Source organism: Ctenopharyngodon idella, chromosome 2 (assembly GCF_019924925.1).
Source record: "Ctenopharyngodon idella isolate HZGC_01 chromosome 2, HZGC01, whole genome shotgun sequence".
NCBI lineage: Eukaryota > Metazoa > Chordata > Actinopteri > Cypriniformes > Xenocyprididae > Ctenopharyngodon > Ctenopharyngodon idella.
Window position 1 is genome coordinate 7,190,297 of NC_067221.1, and position 18,853 is coordinate 7,209,149.

The 18,853-nt window shown below is 34.1% G+C and overlaps 1 gene segment (V, D, J or C); it reads left to right on the forward strand.

The window, feature by feature from the left end:
• Positions 1–8,124: 8,124 nt before the first annotated feature.
• On the forward strand, positions 8,125–8,986 carry LOC127501333 (T cell receptor alpha variable 3-like). The segment is given in 2 exon segments: positions 8,125–8,408; positions 8,536–8,986. Coding segments are annotated over 2 exon segments (396 nt in total).
• The last annotated feature ends 9,867 nt before the right edge of the window (positions 8,987–18,853 follow it).

The window sequence follows — 18,853 nt, forward strand, 5'->3', positions numbered from 1 at the left end:
AACTTAGAATCAAACAATGAACAGAAACAGATCAAAAACTGCTAATTCACGTTATAATGCTGAAGGCTACTTTCTCGAAAACAACAGATATTACCCAAAATGCATTGTGTTGTACAGTATATTGCTGATTATTTAAATAACAGCAAATATCTGTAAAACAACAAGTATTTCATTGTTTAATGATAGACCATTGCCTGTAAAATTACATTTATTTTTAAGTGTAAAAAAACACATGGTAACATGAAGAACATGGTAACACCCAGCTGTGTTGAGGCCTGTTATAAAACTTCAAAGAAACATTAACAATAAGTTCAGATATTACGTTCCATGTAATTCCTTTTATGCACAAATAGTCTCAAAGCACAATAATTATATAATTATTGATATAATTATATCATTTTAATTATTATTAATTAATTATTCATAATTAGTATTTTTCTAGAAAATTATTATTATTTTAGTGTGGGAAATTATTAAAAATGCAGGCAGAAAATAAATTTTGAGTTCATGAGAAGAAAAACATTATCCACCACAACAAACTTTGAGCCGAATGAGAGGGAGGAGTCAAAGGAACCTCGTCAAGCAGACACTAGTGTAGATCAAGTGCTCTTGCTCAGTACAGTATTTACAGTCATTGTATCACAGACTAGATCAGGAGTGAGAATCAGATCTGGATTTAGACGAGACTTCATTAAAATCAGGAAAGATGACACACTGGATTAAAAAAACTATCATTGTTTTCATATATGTCTGGGGTAAGTATATTTATGAGTGATTCTTTTTAATTCTCTTCTAGTTATTCTGAATGTTAATGATATTTCTTTGCTGATGTTGTTCATGATTTGCTTTTACAGGAATAGAGTCGCAGGACAATGTTGAGCAGAAAACAAGAGTTCAAACTGCTTCTGAAAGTGGAGCTGTAATAATCAACTGTACATATCAAACCCAGTTCTCCCCGACTCTCTTTTGGTACCAGCAAAAATTAAATGGAGTTCCTAAATATATGCTGAACAGAGCTGGTAAAACTGGAGATGAAGACAAAGAGTTCAAAGACAGATTTAATGCACATATCGACACATCTGCAAAATCATTTCCTCTGATAATCCAGGACCTGCGTGTGTCTGACTCTGCTGTGTACTACTGTGCTCTGAACCCCACTGTGACTCAAACACACTCAACACTCACACAAAAACCTTCATATATAAATATATTGTCATCATGTAGTAGCTACAGGGAGCCAGTAGAGGGAGATCAGTATCATTTGTTGATATGTGGATGCTGAGATCTCACTCTCTTTCAGAAACTTGTTATAAAAACCACACAACTTCCTCTGACTCATTAAGAACTAAAAGGTAAATAAATGCATGTGTCCCACTTGAAGATTTTTAGTTATTCATCACAATCTGTAAACAGCGTTCATGAGTTCATTTATCCATCTGGCCCGAAATAAAGGTAAACAGTTATACGGCTGCCGGCTGGTGTGATGATTGACATCTTACATTGACTAAAACTTACATTTAGACCCTCATTATACACATGTGGTGTAATAATGTCTGATGGAGAGTGAACACTTGTACAGTATTTCTCTTCTGTGTCTCTGCAGGTGTGTTTATTTATTTATTTTTTATTTTTTATTTTTATTTATTTTTTTGTCAACAAAAATCTAAATGTCACAAATGTGTACTTTTTATTTTCCAGCTGCTGTCCTTGCAAGTACAATTAAACCAGACAAAGCAGTTATTTTTTGAGAAGGAGGGTTCATATATTACATTGTCCTTCATTTATTCCTCTTCAGTCGACTATCTGTATCTAACACAGTTAAACAAATACAATATATTATACAGTATACAGCAGCATATGGATAAAAGGAAACAGCAGCAGGAAGTTGAGCGAGGAGGAAGTTCCTGTGTGTGTTTGTGATCTGCAGTGACTTACAGCTCAAGCACTGAGAGCCTCAACAGAGAACTGATCTGATCTGATTCAACATGGACACATGCTTCATACTTATTCTCATTGTGGGAACAGGTACATTATTTATTAATTAATAAAATTCTGTACATAAACAATTACAATTTTAAAGCTTCAAATAACATTTTTTTTTTTTTTTAAGGAAATTATTCTTGCAATATCATTTTGTCAACCTTGCCTTCATGAATCAAAAATCACTTTTTATTTTTCACAGGTTTGGTGACTGGAGACAACATTGGGCCAGATAAAGAGACAGAAAAAAACTCTATAGAAACAGAAACTGTCAAGCTGAGCTGCTCATATACTACAAATAGTGAATATGTTTATCTTTACTGGTACAGACAATATCCAAACAAAGAACCTCAGTATTTATTGTACAAAGGTGCTCGATCATATAGTGCTTATGCAGATACCTCTGATGATCGGTTTCAGTCGACTGCATCACAAACATCCACTGAACTCACTATTACTGATGTACGTCTGTCAGATTCAGCTCTCTATTATTGTGCTCTAAGAGTTGTAGCCCAGTGATACAAAACATGAAACACGTCGTACAAAAACCTGAAGCTCTTTTCACTTTGAACCGATCTAGTGAAAACCACAATCAAAACCACAATCTATCCAGCCCCAAATGTAATAAAATATGTGGTAACACCTGTGTGAGGCTGAATTAGGTCTTTGTTATAAGGCATAAAATAGAAATTTTAGAAAAGAAGCATTAACAACATGACCAGATATCATATTCCACATGTTCAAACCAATTTTCTAATGGCCATAAAATTTGCAGTTTAAAGTAAAAAAAAAAAAAAAAAAAAAAAGAAGTCTATAAAATATTGTTATGGTTGCAAATGAAAGAGAAACACTGGATCTAAGTGCAGCAGGAAAAAAAAAAAATTATTAACAATAACTAGAAACAAAAACACTCTTCACTATAAAACAAGAACGGAACAACCAACATAACACAACAGAGAACTGACCAAGAACAGACTGAAACACATGGCTTAAATACACTGATCAAACAAAGCAACTAATTAGATGATTAACAAGACACACCTGAACTTAAACTCTAATCAAATCAGAAACCATGGATACAAACAGGCAGAGGACAGAACTGAAACACAGAACAAGAAAAATCAACTTAGAATCAAACAATGAACAGAAACAGATCAAAAACAAACTCTAAACATGAACACAACTCAAAACGTGACAAATATAATGTTTGTTAAACCGTTTTCTCTCTTTCTTAGATGTAATGCAGTTTTTATAATTCCTTTAAAATGAATATAACTTTGGTAACACTTTATTTTAGTGTCCTTGTTACACATGTTACATGTTACTCTAGTAATAACTATAAATTAGGAATAATTTAATTTACACACAACTAGCCTAAACCAAACCCTAATCAGATTTAGTTAATTAATATTACTCTGTACTTAAATGTATAATTACACAGTAACAAGGACACCTAAAAATAAAGTGTAACATTAACATTAATTGTATGGATTGTCATTCCACTTCCTGATATTCTAATTCAAATTCCAATTCAGTTTCCAGTGGGATGAGACCAATTCAATTCAAATTCATGAAAGAGAGACAGTTTTTTTAAATTCTGAATTTTGCCTAATGCTGCTTGATATAATTTGACTTAATACAGAAAATAAGCACAATACACCTAATATTATGTTGGGATTGGAAAATGAAATAACCAAAGTGAAAATTAATATTTCTTAAAATTTTCAAACATAGCATTCCTTGTAAATGCAGTGGAAACTGAAAGGCAAATTTCAGATTTGCAGGACATGAATTTATTTCCTATATAAAATATATATTTCAAAATCACATATAAAACACTAATAGCACAGAGAAAACAAGAGAAAACAGTGAGTGTGATAGACTCTTTCTTCAGTTCCCTAAGTGTGAAATATAGACATGATGTTCTCAGAGAGGAGGGACTCAGAGTTCACAGATCTGACATGATCTAATCGTGTCTGAAAGAGACTGTGGATGAAACCATTCAGTCTGACTCTTCTCAGAGTGAACACTTGTACAATGAATCTTCATTCACTTATTCTGCTCTGTGTCTCAACCGGTATGTATATTTATTTGATTGAATATTTTTTGTTGTATTAATAAAATAAAATAAATAAAATAAAAAGCACTAAAAAGCTACAAATGTACCTCTTCTTTTCAGCTGCTGTATTTGGAAATGTCATCAAACCAGACGAAACAAATGTAGTTGCTGAGAAGGGTTCAAGTGTTACATTATCCTGTAGTTATTCCTCTACAACTACAGAAACTCTCTTCTGGTACCGTCAGTATGGAAGATCAAAACCTGAATTTCTTGTACTCATCGTCAGTAGTACAAAAGAAGCTCAGGTGTCTGATGTCGATCCAAGATTCTCTGTTAAAGTTGAAAAAAAGGAACAAATCCATGTGGATCTGGAGATCTCCTCTGCTGCAGTATCAGACTCTGCTCTGTATTACTGTGCTCTGAGGCCCACAGTCACAGGAAATACAAGAACACTGTACAAAAACTGTTACAATGAGAGACAAAAGAGAAATAGAGAATTTTTTGAGAAAGAACCTAGTATACAAATAATATATAAATAATATATAAATAATACATAAATAATCCAACACAAAAATGATAAAACATAAAACAAAGCAACATTCTAAAAGTGAGTCATATTTTTTTAAAAATGTGTTGCATGAGACATTCAGTTATGCAATACTTGCAGTTAACCATAAGAGGGCAGTAGTTACTGAACATTACCTTTGACAATAGAGCAGCTGTTCATATCAATTGTTTACATTTTATATCAGATTTTACATTAAATATTGTTAAACCTTCACAGAGTGCAGATCAGAGGACACAGTTGATCAGCCAGACAAACATGTGACTGAAGGAAGATCAGTAATATATAAAACAGATTCAGCACTAGAAGGTTAGTATTTTTGAAGAATTATTATAAAATGGTGGGAAAAGATTTATCAAACACAGTTAAATGACATACAATATACAATACAGCATATGGATGAAAGTGAACAGCAGCAGGAAGTTGAGCGAGGAGGAAGTTCCTGTGTGTGTTTGTGACTGATCTGCAGTGACTTACAGCTCAAGCACTGAGAGCCTCAACAGAGAACTGATCTGATCTGATTCAACATGGACACATGCTTCATACTTATTCTCATTGTGGGAACAGGTACGTTATTTACTGATGAAACTCTGAACATAAATAGTTAGTTTGTTTTAAAACCTCAAATCCCAAATTTTTTTTTTGTTGTTGTTATTGTAAAAAGGGCTGTTAAATGTGATTGCAATAGTAATTTGTCAACTTTGCTTTAACAAATCGAAAATCTATGTGCTTATTGTTGACAGGTTTGGTGACTGGAGACAACATTGGGCCTGATAAAGAGACAGAAAAAAACACTAAAGAAACAGAAACTGTCAAGCTGAGCTGCTCATATAGTACAAACAGTGATAATGTTTCTATTTACTGGTACAGACAATATCCAAACAAAGAACCTCAATATTTATTATACAAAAATGCATGGTCAGTGAGTGGTGAACAAACTTCTGACCGTCGGTTTCAGTTAACTATACAAACATCCACTGAACTCACTATTACTGATGTACATCTGTCAGATTCAGCTCTCTATTATTGTGCTCTAAGAGTTGAAGCCCAGTGATACAAAACATGAAACACGTCGTACAAAAACCTGAAGATCTTTTCACTTTGATCCTATCTAGTAAAAACCACAATCAAAACCATGATCACAACCACTATCTATCCAGCCTTGTAAGTAAAAAAAACATGAAGAACATGGTAACACCCAGCTGTGTTGAGGTCTGTTATAACACTTTAAAGAAACATTAACAATAAATTCAGATATTATGTTCCATGTAATTCCTTTTATGCATAAATAGTCTCAAAGCCCCATAATTATAATTATATAATTTTAATCATTATTACTTTACTATTAATAATTTTTCCAGAAAATTATTGTTATTTTAGTGTGGGAAAATATTAAAAATGCAGGCCGAAAATTAATTTTGAGCTCATGAGAAGAAAACCATTATCCACCACAACAAAGATAGAAATAAAATATGAGCCGAATGAGAGGGAGGAGTCAAAGAAACCTCGTCAAGCAGACACTAGTGTAGATCAAGTGCTCTTGCTCAGTACAGTATTTACAGTCATTGTATCACAGACTAGATCAGGAGTGAGAATAAGATCTGGATTTAGACGAGACTTCATTAAAATCAGGAAAGATGACACACTGGATTCAAAAAACTATCATTGTTTTCATATATGTCTGGGGTAAGTATATTTATGAGTGATTCTTTTTAATTCTCTTCTAGTTATTCTGAATGTTAGTGATATTTCTTTGCTGATGTTGTTCATGATTTGCTTTTACAGGAATAGAGTCGCAGGACAATGTTGAGCAGAAAACAAGAGTTCAAACTGCTTCTGAAAGTGGAGCTGTAATAATCAACTGTACATATCAAAGCCAGTTCCCCCCGACTCTCTTTTGGTACCAGCAAAAAGTAAACGGAGTTCCTAAATATATGCTGAACAGAGCTGGTAAAACTGGAGATGAAGACAAAGAGTTCAAAGACAGATTTAATGCACATATCGACACATCTGCAAAATCATTTCCTCTGATAATCCAGGACCTGCGTGTGTCTGACTCTGCTGTGTACTACTGTGCTCTGAAGGCCCACTGTGACTCAAACACACTCAACACTCATACAAAAACCTTCGTATATAAATATATTGTCATCATGCAGTAGCTATAGGGAGCCAGTAGAGGGAGATCAGTATCATTTGCTGATATGTGGGTGCTGAGATCTCATTCTCTGTCAGGAACTTGTTATAAAAACCACACAAACTTCCTCTGACTCATTAAGAACTAAAAGGTAAATAAATGCATGTGTCCCACTTGAAGATTTTTAGTTATTCATCACAATCTGTGAACAGCGTTCATGAGTTAATTTGCCCATCCGGCCCGAAATAAAGGTAAACAGTTATACGGCTGCCGGCTGGTGTGATGTTTGACATCTTACATTGACTAAAACTTACATTTAGACCCTCATTATACACATGTGGTGTAATAATGTCTGATGGAGAGTGAACACTCTTCTGTGTCTCGGCAGGTGTGTTTATTTATTTGTTTTTTTGTTTGTTTTTTGTCAACAAAAATCTAAATCTCACGGATGTGTACTTTTTATTTTTCAGCTTCTGTCTTTGAAAATGTAATTAAACCAGACAAAGCATATATTATTGTCCTGCATTTATTCCTCTTCAGTCGACTATCTGTATCTAACACAGTTAAACAAATACAATATATTATACAGTATACATCAGCATATGGATGAAAGTGAACAGCAGCAGGAAGTTGTACAAATATAAACTGCAGATAGAAAGATGACATATTTAATTAAATGACATTCAAAAGTGAATGAAGCATCCTATATTGCTATTAAATACATTAAATCCATACAAAAGTAGTCTATAGATTAAGTTTTAATCCATTATCACGTGTAACAAGGTGTCAGTGTTCTCAGACATTCACTAGGAACTGCAGCAATGAACAACAGAATTCATATTTCTACTACATTTTAATATTATAAGAAAAGAGACTGAAAACACAGTTTTTGTGTATTTTCCTTTCATATATGTTATGGTGTGTGGGTGTGTTTTGTTTTCTTTTTTGTTTTGTTTTTGTTTTTCTTTTGGTTGTCTTGTAAGAGGCAGGAGAGATGAGAAACACCTGATCCAAATTAGGAGGTGGAAATATAAGTGAGACATAAGACATCATCTCCAGCTGGCTCTGAGTTACCTCGGCCAAACAGGATCTGTTGTCATTTTTGGACTTTTCAAATGGCAGCCTTTTCAAAATCAGCCCAGTGATACAAAACATAAAACAAGATGTACAAAAACTAAAGGACATTTTTTACTTTGAAGCTCTTATGAAATTAAAATTGTGTGATTAAAAAAAAAAAAAAAAAAAAAAAAAAAAAGATATAAAACAGAGATAAAACAGAGATAAAACTGCAAATGTCTATGTGAGGTTAGGGAAAGAAGTGAATAAAAGGGCAAACAAAGCTTTTAAAAAAGGTACAATTTCAAGAAACAGTATGAATGATTGTAATTATAAGTGTTTTTAAGTTTCTTTATGGCTAACATGTTTCACATCATGTGACTTTATTTCAATTGTGTAACACTTGTCAGAAACCAAAAGAGGGCGATATCTCTCAGTATTACACTTAACAGAGAAGTTTCTTTTAGGTTTTCACAAGCTCCTCCTCAGAGTCTTTATGATATTTATGAAAGCAAAACTCTCTCATTGACAGATTTATTTCGACTTCAGTGTCAATTTAAAACAGATCATGAGGTGGATGAGGAATATATTTCTGTTTGCACTGTTCAGTCTTGGTATGCATTTCTTCTCATTTTTAAGAATTTAAATCACTTTTGAATATTTGTATAGATTGTTTGTTTATATGGATTTTATCATGAGTCAAAAATCAAATCTACATCAAATATTCTTAAATCTTTACAGAGTGCAGATCAGAAGAGAAAGTTGATCAGCCAGTCAAACATGTGACTGAAGTTGAAGGAAAATCAGTGACATTAGATTGTACATATACGACAACTTCAGCACAGGCATACCTCTTCTGGTACATCCAGAGAGCAAATGACTTTCCTAAATACATCCTGAGAAGGGACAAGGTTGGAGTTGGAGAAAATGGCACTGAGTTCCAGGAGAGATTTCACTCTGAACTTTCATCAAATTCAGTTCCTCTGATGATCAAGGATCTGCGTGTGTCTGACTCTGCTGTGTACTACTGTGCTCTGAAGCCCACAGTCACAGGAAACACATCAGATCTATACAAAAACCTGTTACAATGAGACAGAGACGAACACAGATAGAAAGAAACTGTAACTGACAATTACAGTATTATGTATGTCAGAAAAGTAATAGAACTAATGAATAAATCACAGGTACCAAATCAAAAGGTAGACACAGATTTATTTTCTTTTAATTATAAGATGTGAATTTGTGTGGCAATGTGAAAGATTTACATTACATTCAATTAGAGTTATTAAATCCCTATAATACATCCCTTTAATACAACAAACAATAAAACGCCTCAAATGATTCTCGTGTGCAATATACAGGAGCGGCAAAAAGTGATATCTGAAGAGGATATTTATTTTTAATTATCCTACAAGTGTCAGGATTATGTTTTGTTCATTGTGTTGTTCTGCCATGTGTTCCCACAGGATTGTGAGATATCAAAGACAGCGAAGGATACATCTGCTGCCTTCAAAAATTGATCAGGTGACGGTATCTCAGGAGACAGGAAGTGAAGCTAACATTGATTCGGACGTGCCTTGATGCCTTCCTACCTTGGAATGCATCCTCTGAAAGCAGCATTTTTAAGTTTTTTACACAACTGACACTTTGATGCTTCAAAAAGTTTGTAAACAGATCATAAAACTAATCCATATTAATTGAGCAGTTTAGTCCAAATTTTCTGAAGCAACTTGATCGTTTTATATGAACAGATTTAATTAGTTATCTAACACAGTTAAATGAGTTAAAGTTAAAGTTCAGCGAGGAGGAAGTTCCTGTGTGTGTTTGTGACTGATCTGCAGTGACTTACAGCTCAAGCACTGAGAGCCTCAACAGAGAACTGATCTGATCTGATTCAACATGGACACATGCTTCATACTTATTCTCATTGTGGGAACAGGTACATTATTTACTGAGTAAAAAGTGATATAAGCTAATCAAATATGTACATCCAAAGGTTCATTATTATACATATAAGCAAAATGAAGTGATATAGCACTATATATTACATAAACTACAGTCTTCATTGGCACTTACTGTAGCACAGGCTCCTCCCAGCAGTCAGACCAAATGACTTGAATTTACTGTTGCTTTAACAGATACAGAAAGAGGAAGACGATCACAACATCTCTGAATATATCCTTGGTGATTTCAGTTGTATATAATGACACTCTGGAAAAGTGCCATTGTGATCATATTTTTATATATCTGGGGTGAGTAGCGCTATTAAATAATGATTCTTTTCAAAAAGCCTATTTAAAATGAATTTTCCTTATATATTTTTGTGTATATTCCTTGCAGCCAATGTGCAAAATTTTTATTCATATTGTTTCAATTCTATTTCAGGATGTAAATCTGAAGATAAAGTTGATCAGCACACAAAGATTCAGTCTGCTTTTGAAGGTGATGATGTAACAATCAACTGTACATATCAGACTTCTTACACTTCTTACACTCTCTTCTGGTACCAGCAGAAAGTAAATGGGATCCCCAAGTACATGTTGAATAGATTCTCTAACACTGGAAAAAATGAGGATGAATTCGAGGGGAGATTTCAAGCAAATCTCAGCAAAACTTCAGTTCCTCTGACAATCAAGAACCTGTGTGTGTCTGACTCTGCTGTGTACTACTGTGCTCTGAAGCCCACTGTGACTCAAACACACTCAACACTCACACAAAAACTCTGACAGCAACAGCATCAATTACATCATTATACAATTTCAGTTTGTATTAATCACTTAGTTTATGATTTCATTTAAAAAAAACTTTTTATACATCTGTGTGTGTGTGTGTGTGTGTGTGTGTATATATATATATATATATATATATATATATATAATTTTACATTATTTATATTTACATTTGTATCAGTTTTCCCTTACAGTTGGTTTCAATTAATTTCATATTGCTCATACCGTTACAATAATATATATCACCATAAATCTGGTTATTCCCATTAAAATCTAGATTTTGTGAAGATGTATTATGTATTAAAGCTATGAAAGACCAGAAGAGGGCGATATACACTCAACATTGACATTTAATGATGTTCATTCTTCTTTAAGGAGTTAAATTATAATGAAGAAAATAATCTTAATGATTAGATGAGCTCTGATAGTCTTACAGCACAGCATTATAGTATGGTTATGGTATATTATGGTTTCATATGTTTTCAGTGTTCATGAAATGATGTAATTTTAATGTTGTTCTCATCCTCTTACACTGACAGATAGGAGGAGCCTGTGGAGATCTGATATAGAGCAAACTAAACTCTTTTTCTTCCTACAGTACAAACATGACGATCCTTTGTGTTCTGCTTCTGCTATTGTTGATGAAAAGTAAGAGAAATTTACTGATTCTAGACCTTTAATCACATGCTTTCTTGTTTTGTACAATGTTTGGAGTTTCATCTCTTTTTTTATATTGCTTGAAACTGATTTAACTGACTAATGCATCAGCACGATTCTTTCTTTGGGTAAGTTTGATCAAAAGTTTAATGGTTGTCTTGCAGGGGAGACATTTGGACAGTCAATAACACCGCTGGAAAACAAGGTGCTTAAATCTGCAGGAGACGAAGTCACTCTGTCCTGTGAATATGATGGATCTGTAGAAAACCTGTACTGGTATCGTCAGTATCCGGGATCCAAACCAGAGTTCCTCGCATACATTTATCCACATGGAGCCACAAGTAACCCTCTTCCTCCTCGTCTTTTACCTAAAGTGGATAAAAACAACAATCTTGTGAGCCTGGAGATCTCCTCTGCTGAAGTATCAGACTCTGCTCTGTACTACTGTGCTCTGAAGCCCACAGTGACAGGAAACTCATCCTCACTGTACAAAAACATCCTCAACAATAAATCTCCTCATAAACTAAAGTTTCAGAAAAGGGCCAGTGCATCACAAAACACTTAAAATATCATACAGCAGTTCAGACAGTGGTGGTATGAAGAAAGAAAAGTAGCAGTAATGCATCTAAACATCTCATGGACAAAAGAAGTAATAAAGAAATGCATCAATAAATGCATAAATTGATAAACGGATATAAGAAAGGAAGTGAAATTGATGTTAAAAATAATAATAATAAAATAAGCTAATTTGGTAACAGACCTCACAGTCATGTATATGTTGATAATCATTATTTAATGACGCTAATAATTTTGATGTATTCCTTCCAGTAAACAGTAAAAAACACACCAGTAATGATGCAGATGTTCAAATGGACCTGGGATCCACTGCAACCTGCTTAATAAATACAGAAACCACAAAGGTAAAGGGAAGATAAATTATTTTTAAATATTTTAAAAATGTATATGATTACAGCACACAGATGTAAATCATAAAGGTCTTTTCTAACTATAAACCTGATGATGGTGATGATCTCAACAGAAGAAGCTCCTCCTATAAAGTTTTGTAGGTCGACTACATCACAGAGACGCAAAAACAAGAAGAGACTCAAAACTCCTGTTTATTTTATGACTTTGGTGATTTCATTTGGAAAGCACAACAGACATAATGACATACTGGAAAAGGGTGGTTCTCATTCTCTTCACATATTTGTGGGGTAAGTGACATCATGAAATATGTGTGGATTTAGATTAATTTTTATAGGCTATTCCCTGTGTGTGAGTGTTTTACATTTCATTAGAAAATAAACTGTTTTTTGAAATTCTATTTTAGGCTGTGATTCTCTGGACAGTGTTGAACAGAAAACAAGAGTTCAGATTGCTTTTGAAGGTGAATCAGTAACAATCAACTGTACATATTCAACCACTGATTCATTTCCATATCTCTTCTGGTACCAGCAAAAAATAAATGGACTCCCTAAATATATGCTGAAGAAATATCCCGGATCTGGTGAGATTGATGAACAGTTTAAAGTGAGATTTGATGCTAATCTCAACACCTCTTCAAGATCAGTTCCTCTGATGATCCAGGATGTGTGTGTGTCTGACTCTGCTGTGTACTACTGTGCTCTGAGGCCCACTGTGACTCAAACACACTCAACACTCACACAAAAACACTGCAAATACTGACTTATCTTTGGATTACATGAAAGTCTATCATTTCACACTATTCCACTTCATATTATAATCAATTACATTAAATAATAATATATTATTAATATATTATTATAATATATATTATATTAAATAATATATATTATAATAAATTATATTTAGACAGGCATTTCATGTCAAAACAATCCACAGTGATCAATATACTGTTAAAACACAAACATTGAATGTGAAAGGAGATGCCATTTTGTCATTTTTGTTTTCAACAAGTGGGATGCCATCCCCCCCCCACATCCCCACTCAAATCGAGCCCTGATTACAGTAGATCAAATCTCTCTGTTTTATTTGTGGTATTCATGGTATCTGCATACTAACATGTTTGATTATAATGCAATAATAATAATAAACAATAAAAAAACAAATGAATAATTAAAAAATATTTGAGAAGTTATAGGTCATAAAAATTGTTGATCTAGTAACAACATTTTATGTTTTTTTTTTTGTTTTGTTTTTTTGTATCCTATACTTCAGCTGAACTCTTTATTAAAGATGTCACTCTCACGTCCAGCACTTTACTATTGTGCTATATATTCTCAAATATTCAAATAATAATCATAAATCAATTAGACAAAAACATTAGTGATTGTAACTGGATCTTTCTTCTCTTCTCCAGGTGTGAAATGTAAAACTTGGCCATGATGTTTCTCAGAGAGGAGGGACTACACAGATCTGACACAATCTGATCACTTCAGTTAGAAACAATTCAGTCTGAATCATCTTAAAGTGAACACAGCGCACTGCACAATGGAGATTTATTCAGTTATTCTCTTCTACAGTCTGGCATGTATGTATGATTGTTATATGTATTATCTATTGTTAATAATGAGTTTAATTAAAACAAATCTAATGTACCTTTTCCATTTTCTTTTTCAGCTGCTGTCTCTGGAAACATCACACCGAACAAAACAGAGCTTTTTGCTGAGGAGGGTTCAAATGTTACATTATCCTGTAGTTATTCCTCTGCAGATTATCTATTCTGGTACCGTCAGTATCCCGGATCAGCTCCTGAATTTCTTGTGCTCATCTATGATGGTACAACAACCACTGAAAAGTCTGATGTAGATCCAAGACTGTCTGTTAAACTCACTAAATGGGAACAAACTCATGTGGATCTGGAGATCTCCTCTGCTGCAGTATCAGACTCTGCTCTGTATTACTGTGCTCTGCAGGCCCACAGTCACAGGAAACACATCAGATTTATACAAAAACCTGTGACACAGTGAGAGAGAGCAAGAAGAGCTGATACAGAGAGTCAAACAGTCTTAAACTGACAATGATATTACATCTATACAACATACCTTCACTTTTCATGCACTCTACTTTTTCCAAGTAATTTAATAAATTCTGACACATTAACGGTGTTAAATGATAATCACATTGTACAGGCACATTTCTGCCACAGGGCTGCAGTGTTGTCAAATGTTCTTTAGAAACAGCAGCTGCACTGTTAATGTAATATAAATAAAAACATGACATAATAGAATATAAAACATTCACAATATTTCTGGCAATACACATATTTCATGTTGTCTATTTCTCAGAAGGACAGAAAAGATGGTAGCATTTGCTGTCAATTTTGAAAAGTAAATTTTATACTAAAAATGTTGTTAAAGATAGATAGATAGATATCATGTGACAGTGAGCAGGAAGTTCATGGGTGTCTTTATGTCCTTCAGTGTCTCACACACAGTGCAGAACATCGAAAGACTCAACAAAGAACTGCTGATCTTATTCAACATGGACAGATGCTTTCTGCTCATTGTAATTATGGGAACAGGTAAATAAATTATAAAAAAAAAAAAAAAAAACAATGATTTAACAATCTTATCTTACTAATTTTTACTGTTTGCATTGTGTCATGTGTTTGCAATGTTTTTGGTCAGCCTTGCTATGATAAATAATTTTTTGTTATTCTGCTTATTGTTCACAGGTTTGGTGTCTGGGGACAATATTGAGCCAGATAAAGACAAAAATGTTATCACTAGAAGACAGAGAAACTGTCAAGCTGAGCTGCTCATATAGTACAACCAGCAATGATGTTTATCTTTACTGGTACAGACAATATCCCAACAAAGAACCTCAGTATTTATTACGCAAAGGTGCACGATCAAATAGTTATGCACACACCTCTGATGATCGGTTTCAGTCGACTACATCACGAACATCCACTGAACTCACTATTACTGATGTACGTCTGTCAGATTCAGCTCTCTATTATTGTGCTCTAAGAGTTGAAGCCCAGTGATACAAAACATGAAACACGTCGTACAAAAACCTGAAGCTTTTTTCACTTTGAACCGATCTAGTGAAAACCACAATCAAAACTACAATCTATCCAGCCCCAAATGTAATAAAATATGTGGTAACACCTGTGTGAGGCTGAATTATGTCTTTGTTATAAGGCATAAATGTAAATTAGAAATTTCAGAAAAGAAGCATTAACAACATGACCAGATATCATATTCCACATGTTCAAACCAGAAAGAAAGATCAGCTTATTGTAAAAGTGATCAAATATAAACAAAATGTATTGTAAAGTGAGTGATCTTTGGCAGTATAAAGATGAATCACATTAAAACCAATATTGTCTTACTGTCCTAGTTGACAAATCAATTTAATAAAAAATAAATTATGGTTATATATACAAAAATAGCTAGCTAAATATCTATACAATTATAAAGTAAACATTCTTCATATGTTCATGAGAATGAGAGGAAATTAGACAGACTGAAAAATACAAAGACATCTAGTATTTAAGCCATGCCTTTATAAAGCAGGAAGTTCCTGTGTGTGTTTGTGACTGATCTGCAGTGACTTACAGCTCAAGCACTGAGAGCCTCAACAGAGAACCGATCTGATCTGATTCAACATGGACACATGCTTCATACTTATTCTCATTGTGGGAACAGGTACAATATTTACTGAGTAACTGATGAAACTCTGAACATAAATATTTACTTTGTTTTAAAATTTCAAACCCTAAAGGCTGAATTTATATTAATTTAGTCATTTTTTATTTTTGTAAAACATTCTGTGAAATGTCTTTGCAGTATTATTTTGTCAAACTTTCAGAAATCAATTACTTTTTTTTATTGTTCACAGTTTTGGTGACTGGAGACAACATTGAGCCAGATAAAGGGGCAGAAAAAAACTCTAAAGAAACAGAAACTGTCAAGCTGAGCTGCTCATATAGTACAAATAATCAATATGCTTATCTTTACTGGTACAGACAATATCCAAACAAAGAACCTCAATATTTATTACTCAAAGGAGCACGATCATATAGTCATGTTGAAGACACTTCTGATGATCGGTTTCAGTCGACTACATCACAAACATCCACTGAACTCACTATTACTGATGTACGTCTGTCAGATTCAGCTCTCTATTATTGTGCTCTAAGAGTTGGAGCCCAGTGATACAAAACATGAAACACGTTGTACAAAAACCTGAAGCTCTTTTCACTTTGAACCGATCTAGTGAAAACCACAATCAAAACCACAATCTATCCAGCCCCAAATGTAATAAAATATGTGGTAACACCTGTGTGAGGCTGAATTAGGTCTTTATTATAAGGCATAAATGTAAATTAGAAGAAGTATAAACAGTATGCCCAGATATCATATTCCACATGTTCAAAACACTTTTTGTATTTACAGCCATATAACATACATTCTCTGGCAGGAACATCAGTTTATTAAACCACTTTGCAGTTTTTAGGGGGGGGGGGGGAGCGCCTGGAGGCGTGCCGTGTGAGCAGAGCTAAAGAGTGACGAACACACGCAGCTTTTGCATAGCGATCGCCTGCAAGCTATCAATGGTCAGCTAAACAAATGTATTTAAACACACACAATACACCATCGCATTTTCCCTGGATAACTTTTAAATCTCTATAATGAATATAGCGTATAGTGAATGATGAATTTATGAATTCACTATGTTCGTGTTGTTTACATTATATGCACTTAGGCGCCTATTGCCAACAAAACCGATATTTGAAGCAGTTTCACTCACCACGTGCGGTTCCGACTCATGACCGGGATCATTACCGCTGTGACCGCTCCATCTTTCAGTTTCAAACGATCTGTAAATCCAGTGTAGAACTGGACCAGGTGAAAAGATACTATAGTAATTTATAGTAAATACTACAGTGTTTTTGAACCATACTATAGTAAATTGTAGTATACTGTATATATTATAGTATTTACAACATTTTAATGAATGCTACGCATACTGTAGTATTAACTATAGTGAACTGATAAACTGTAATAAATAATGTAATATACTTTAGTTTTTACTACAGTAAACTGTATTGTATATTGTAGTATAATATACCCTATAGTTGTAGAAAACAGTACAGTATTGGGTAAAGTAATTTTTTATATTACTATAGTTGTTATGTTACCACAGCAACTATAGAATTACCACAACAAATTAATTCAAGTACTTTACTATAGTATGGTTCAAAAACATTATAGTATTTACTATAAATTACTATAGTATTTTTTCACCTGGGGGGCCTTGTTTATGAAACCATAAGCACCGATCCTGAGGGCTCGAGCAGCCACAGAGAAACACGGGATATTCTCCATTGATTCAACCAATAAAAAAGTGATTGCAACTATCAGTTTCTATGGTTATTTTAATAACAAATATCAAGAGTGCACCAATGTATTGCGTGAGCACAAAACTCTCAGCTCCACTTAAAGCTGGGTTCTTTGGGAAGCAAGGTTATCTTTCCTTCACAACCAAAAACACACTTCTTTGGTGACATTGTTGATTTTTGTGCTGTGCAGCGCTGCCGACGACTTCCGTAAAGCCGAATGCGCGTTGATGGGCGTGCTCTTGCTTTCTTGCTCTGGTCGACATGTGCGCGCGCGCTCTTCCGAGGGAAGTGCCCGTACAAGGAATTCCGACCTTTTTGACATCACACAGCCCCATACTCAAAAAAAGACCGCGAAGTTTATGAGGATTTGGAAGAGATTTTTTTGCACAGAAATACTCCGTCATATGTCCAACTCGTGTTTTGAAACTTTGGCCATGTTTAGCATGAGAATCCAACTCTTTAGCAGTGTAAATAAGTCAGAATACATGAAATAGCATTATACCCCTCCTTTAAAATTCTTTTAAAGTTAATATATTAATTTTGGTTACACTTTATTTGACAGTGGCCTTGTAATAACTATAAATTAGGAATGATTACATACAACTAACCTTAAACCAAACCCTAATCCCAACCTTATATTAAGTACATTTAGTTAATTAATACTCCGTACTTAAATGTATAATTACACAGTAACAAGGACACCTAAAAATAAAGTGTAACATTAACATTAAGTGTATGGTGTCAGCCACCAGCTCAGTCACCTTCCCCGCACTACATTTCCCAGCATCCCTCCTTATCCACACCTGCACCCAGTCAGCTCATCTCCAAATTACATGGATTCCCTGCACCTGCACATCATTACCTGCACTCTCTATAACAGGGGTGTCCAAACTCAGTCCTGGAGGGCCACTGCCCTACAGAGTTTAGCGCCAACCCCAATTAAACACACCTGAACCAGCTAATCAAGGTCTAACAAAGCATACTAGAAACTTTATGCAGGTGTTTTGTTGTGATGGGTAGATCGAGGCTTCGCGAAACACTGAAGCAGTTGAAGCAAATGTGCCGTAATGTGTCGAGGCTTCGAAACAATCTGACACCCGTCTCCACGGTGACCCCTAGTGGTCAGAACATTGCAAATGCAACAAAACTTAGGCCAAACATGCATTAAAAACACCTTTTACAAATGTATTGCAAAAGATTTATTGAAAGTAAGATCTATCAAATGCAATTAACTAATCATCTAATACGATTAAATATACAGTGTCTGTATAATATGTGTTCTTTTATCAATTTTCAAGGCTTGTTTCTCTGTTCCATTGCTCAAGCTAAACAGGCAAAT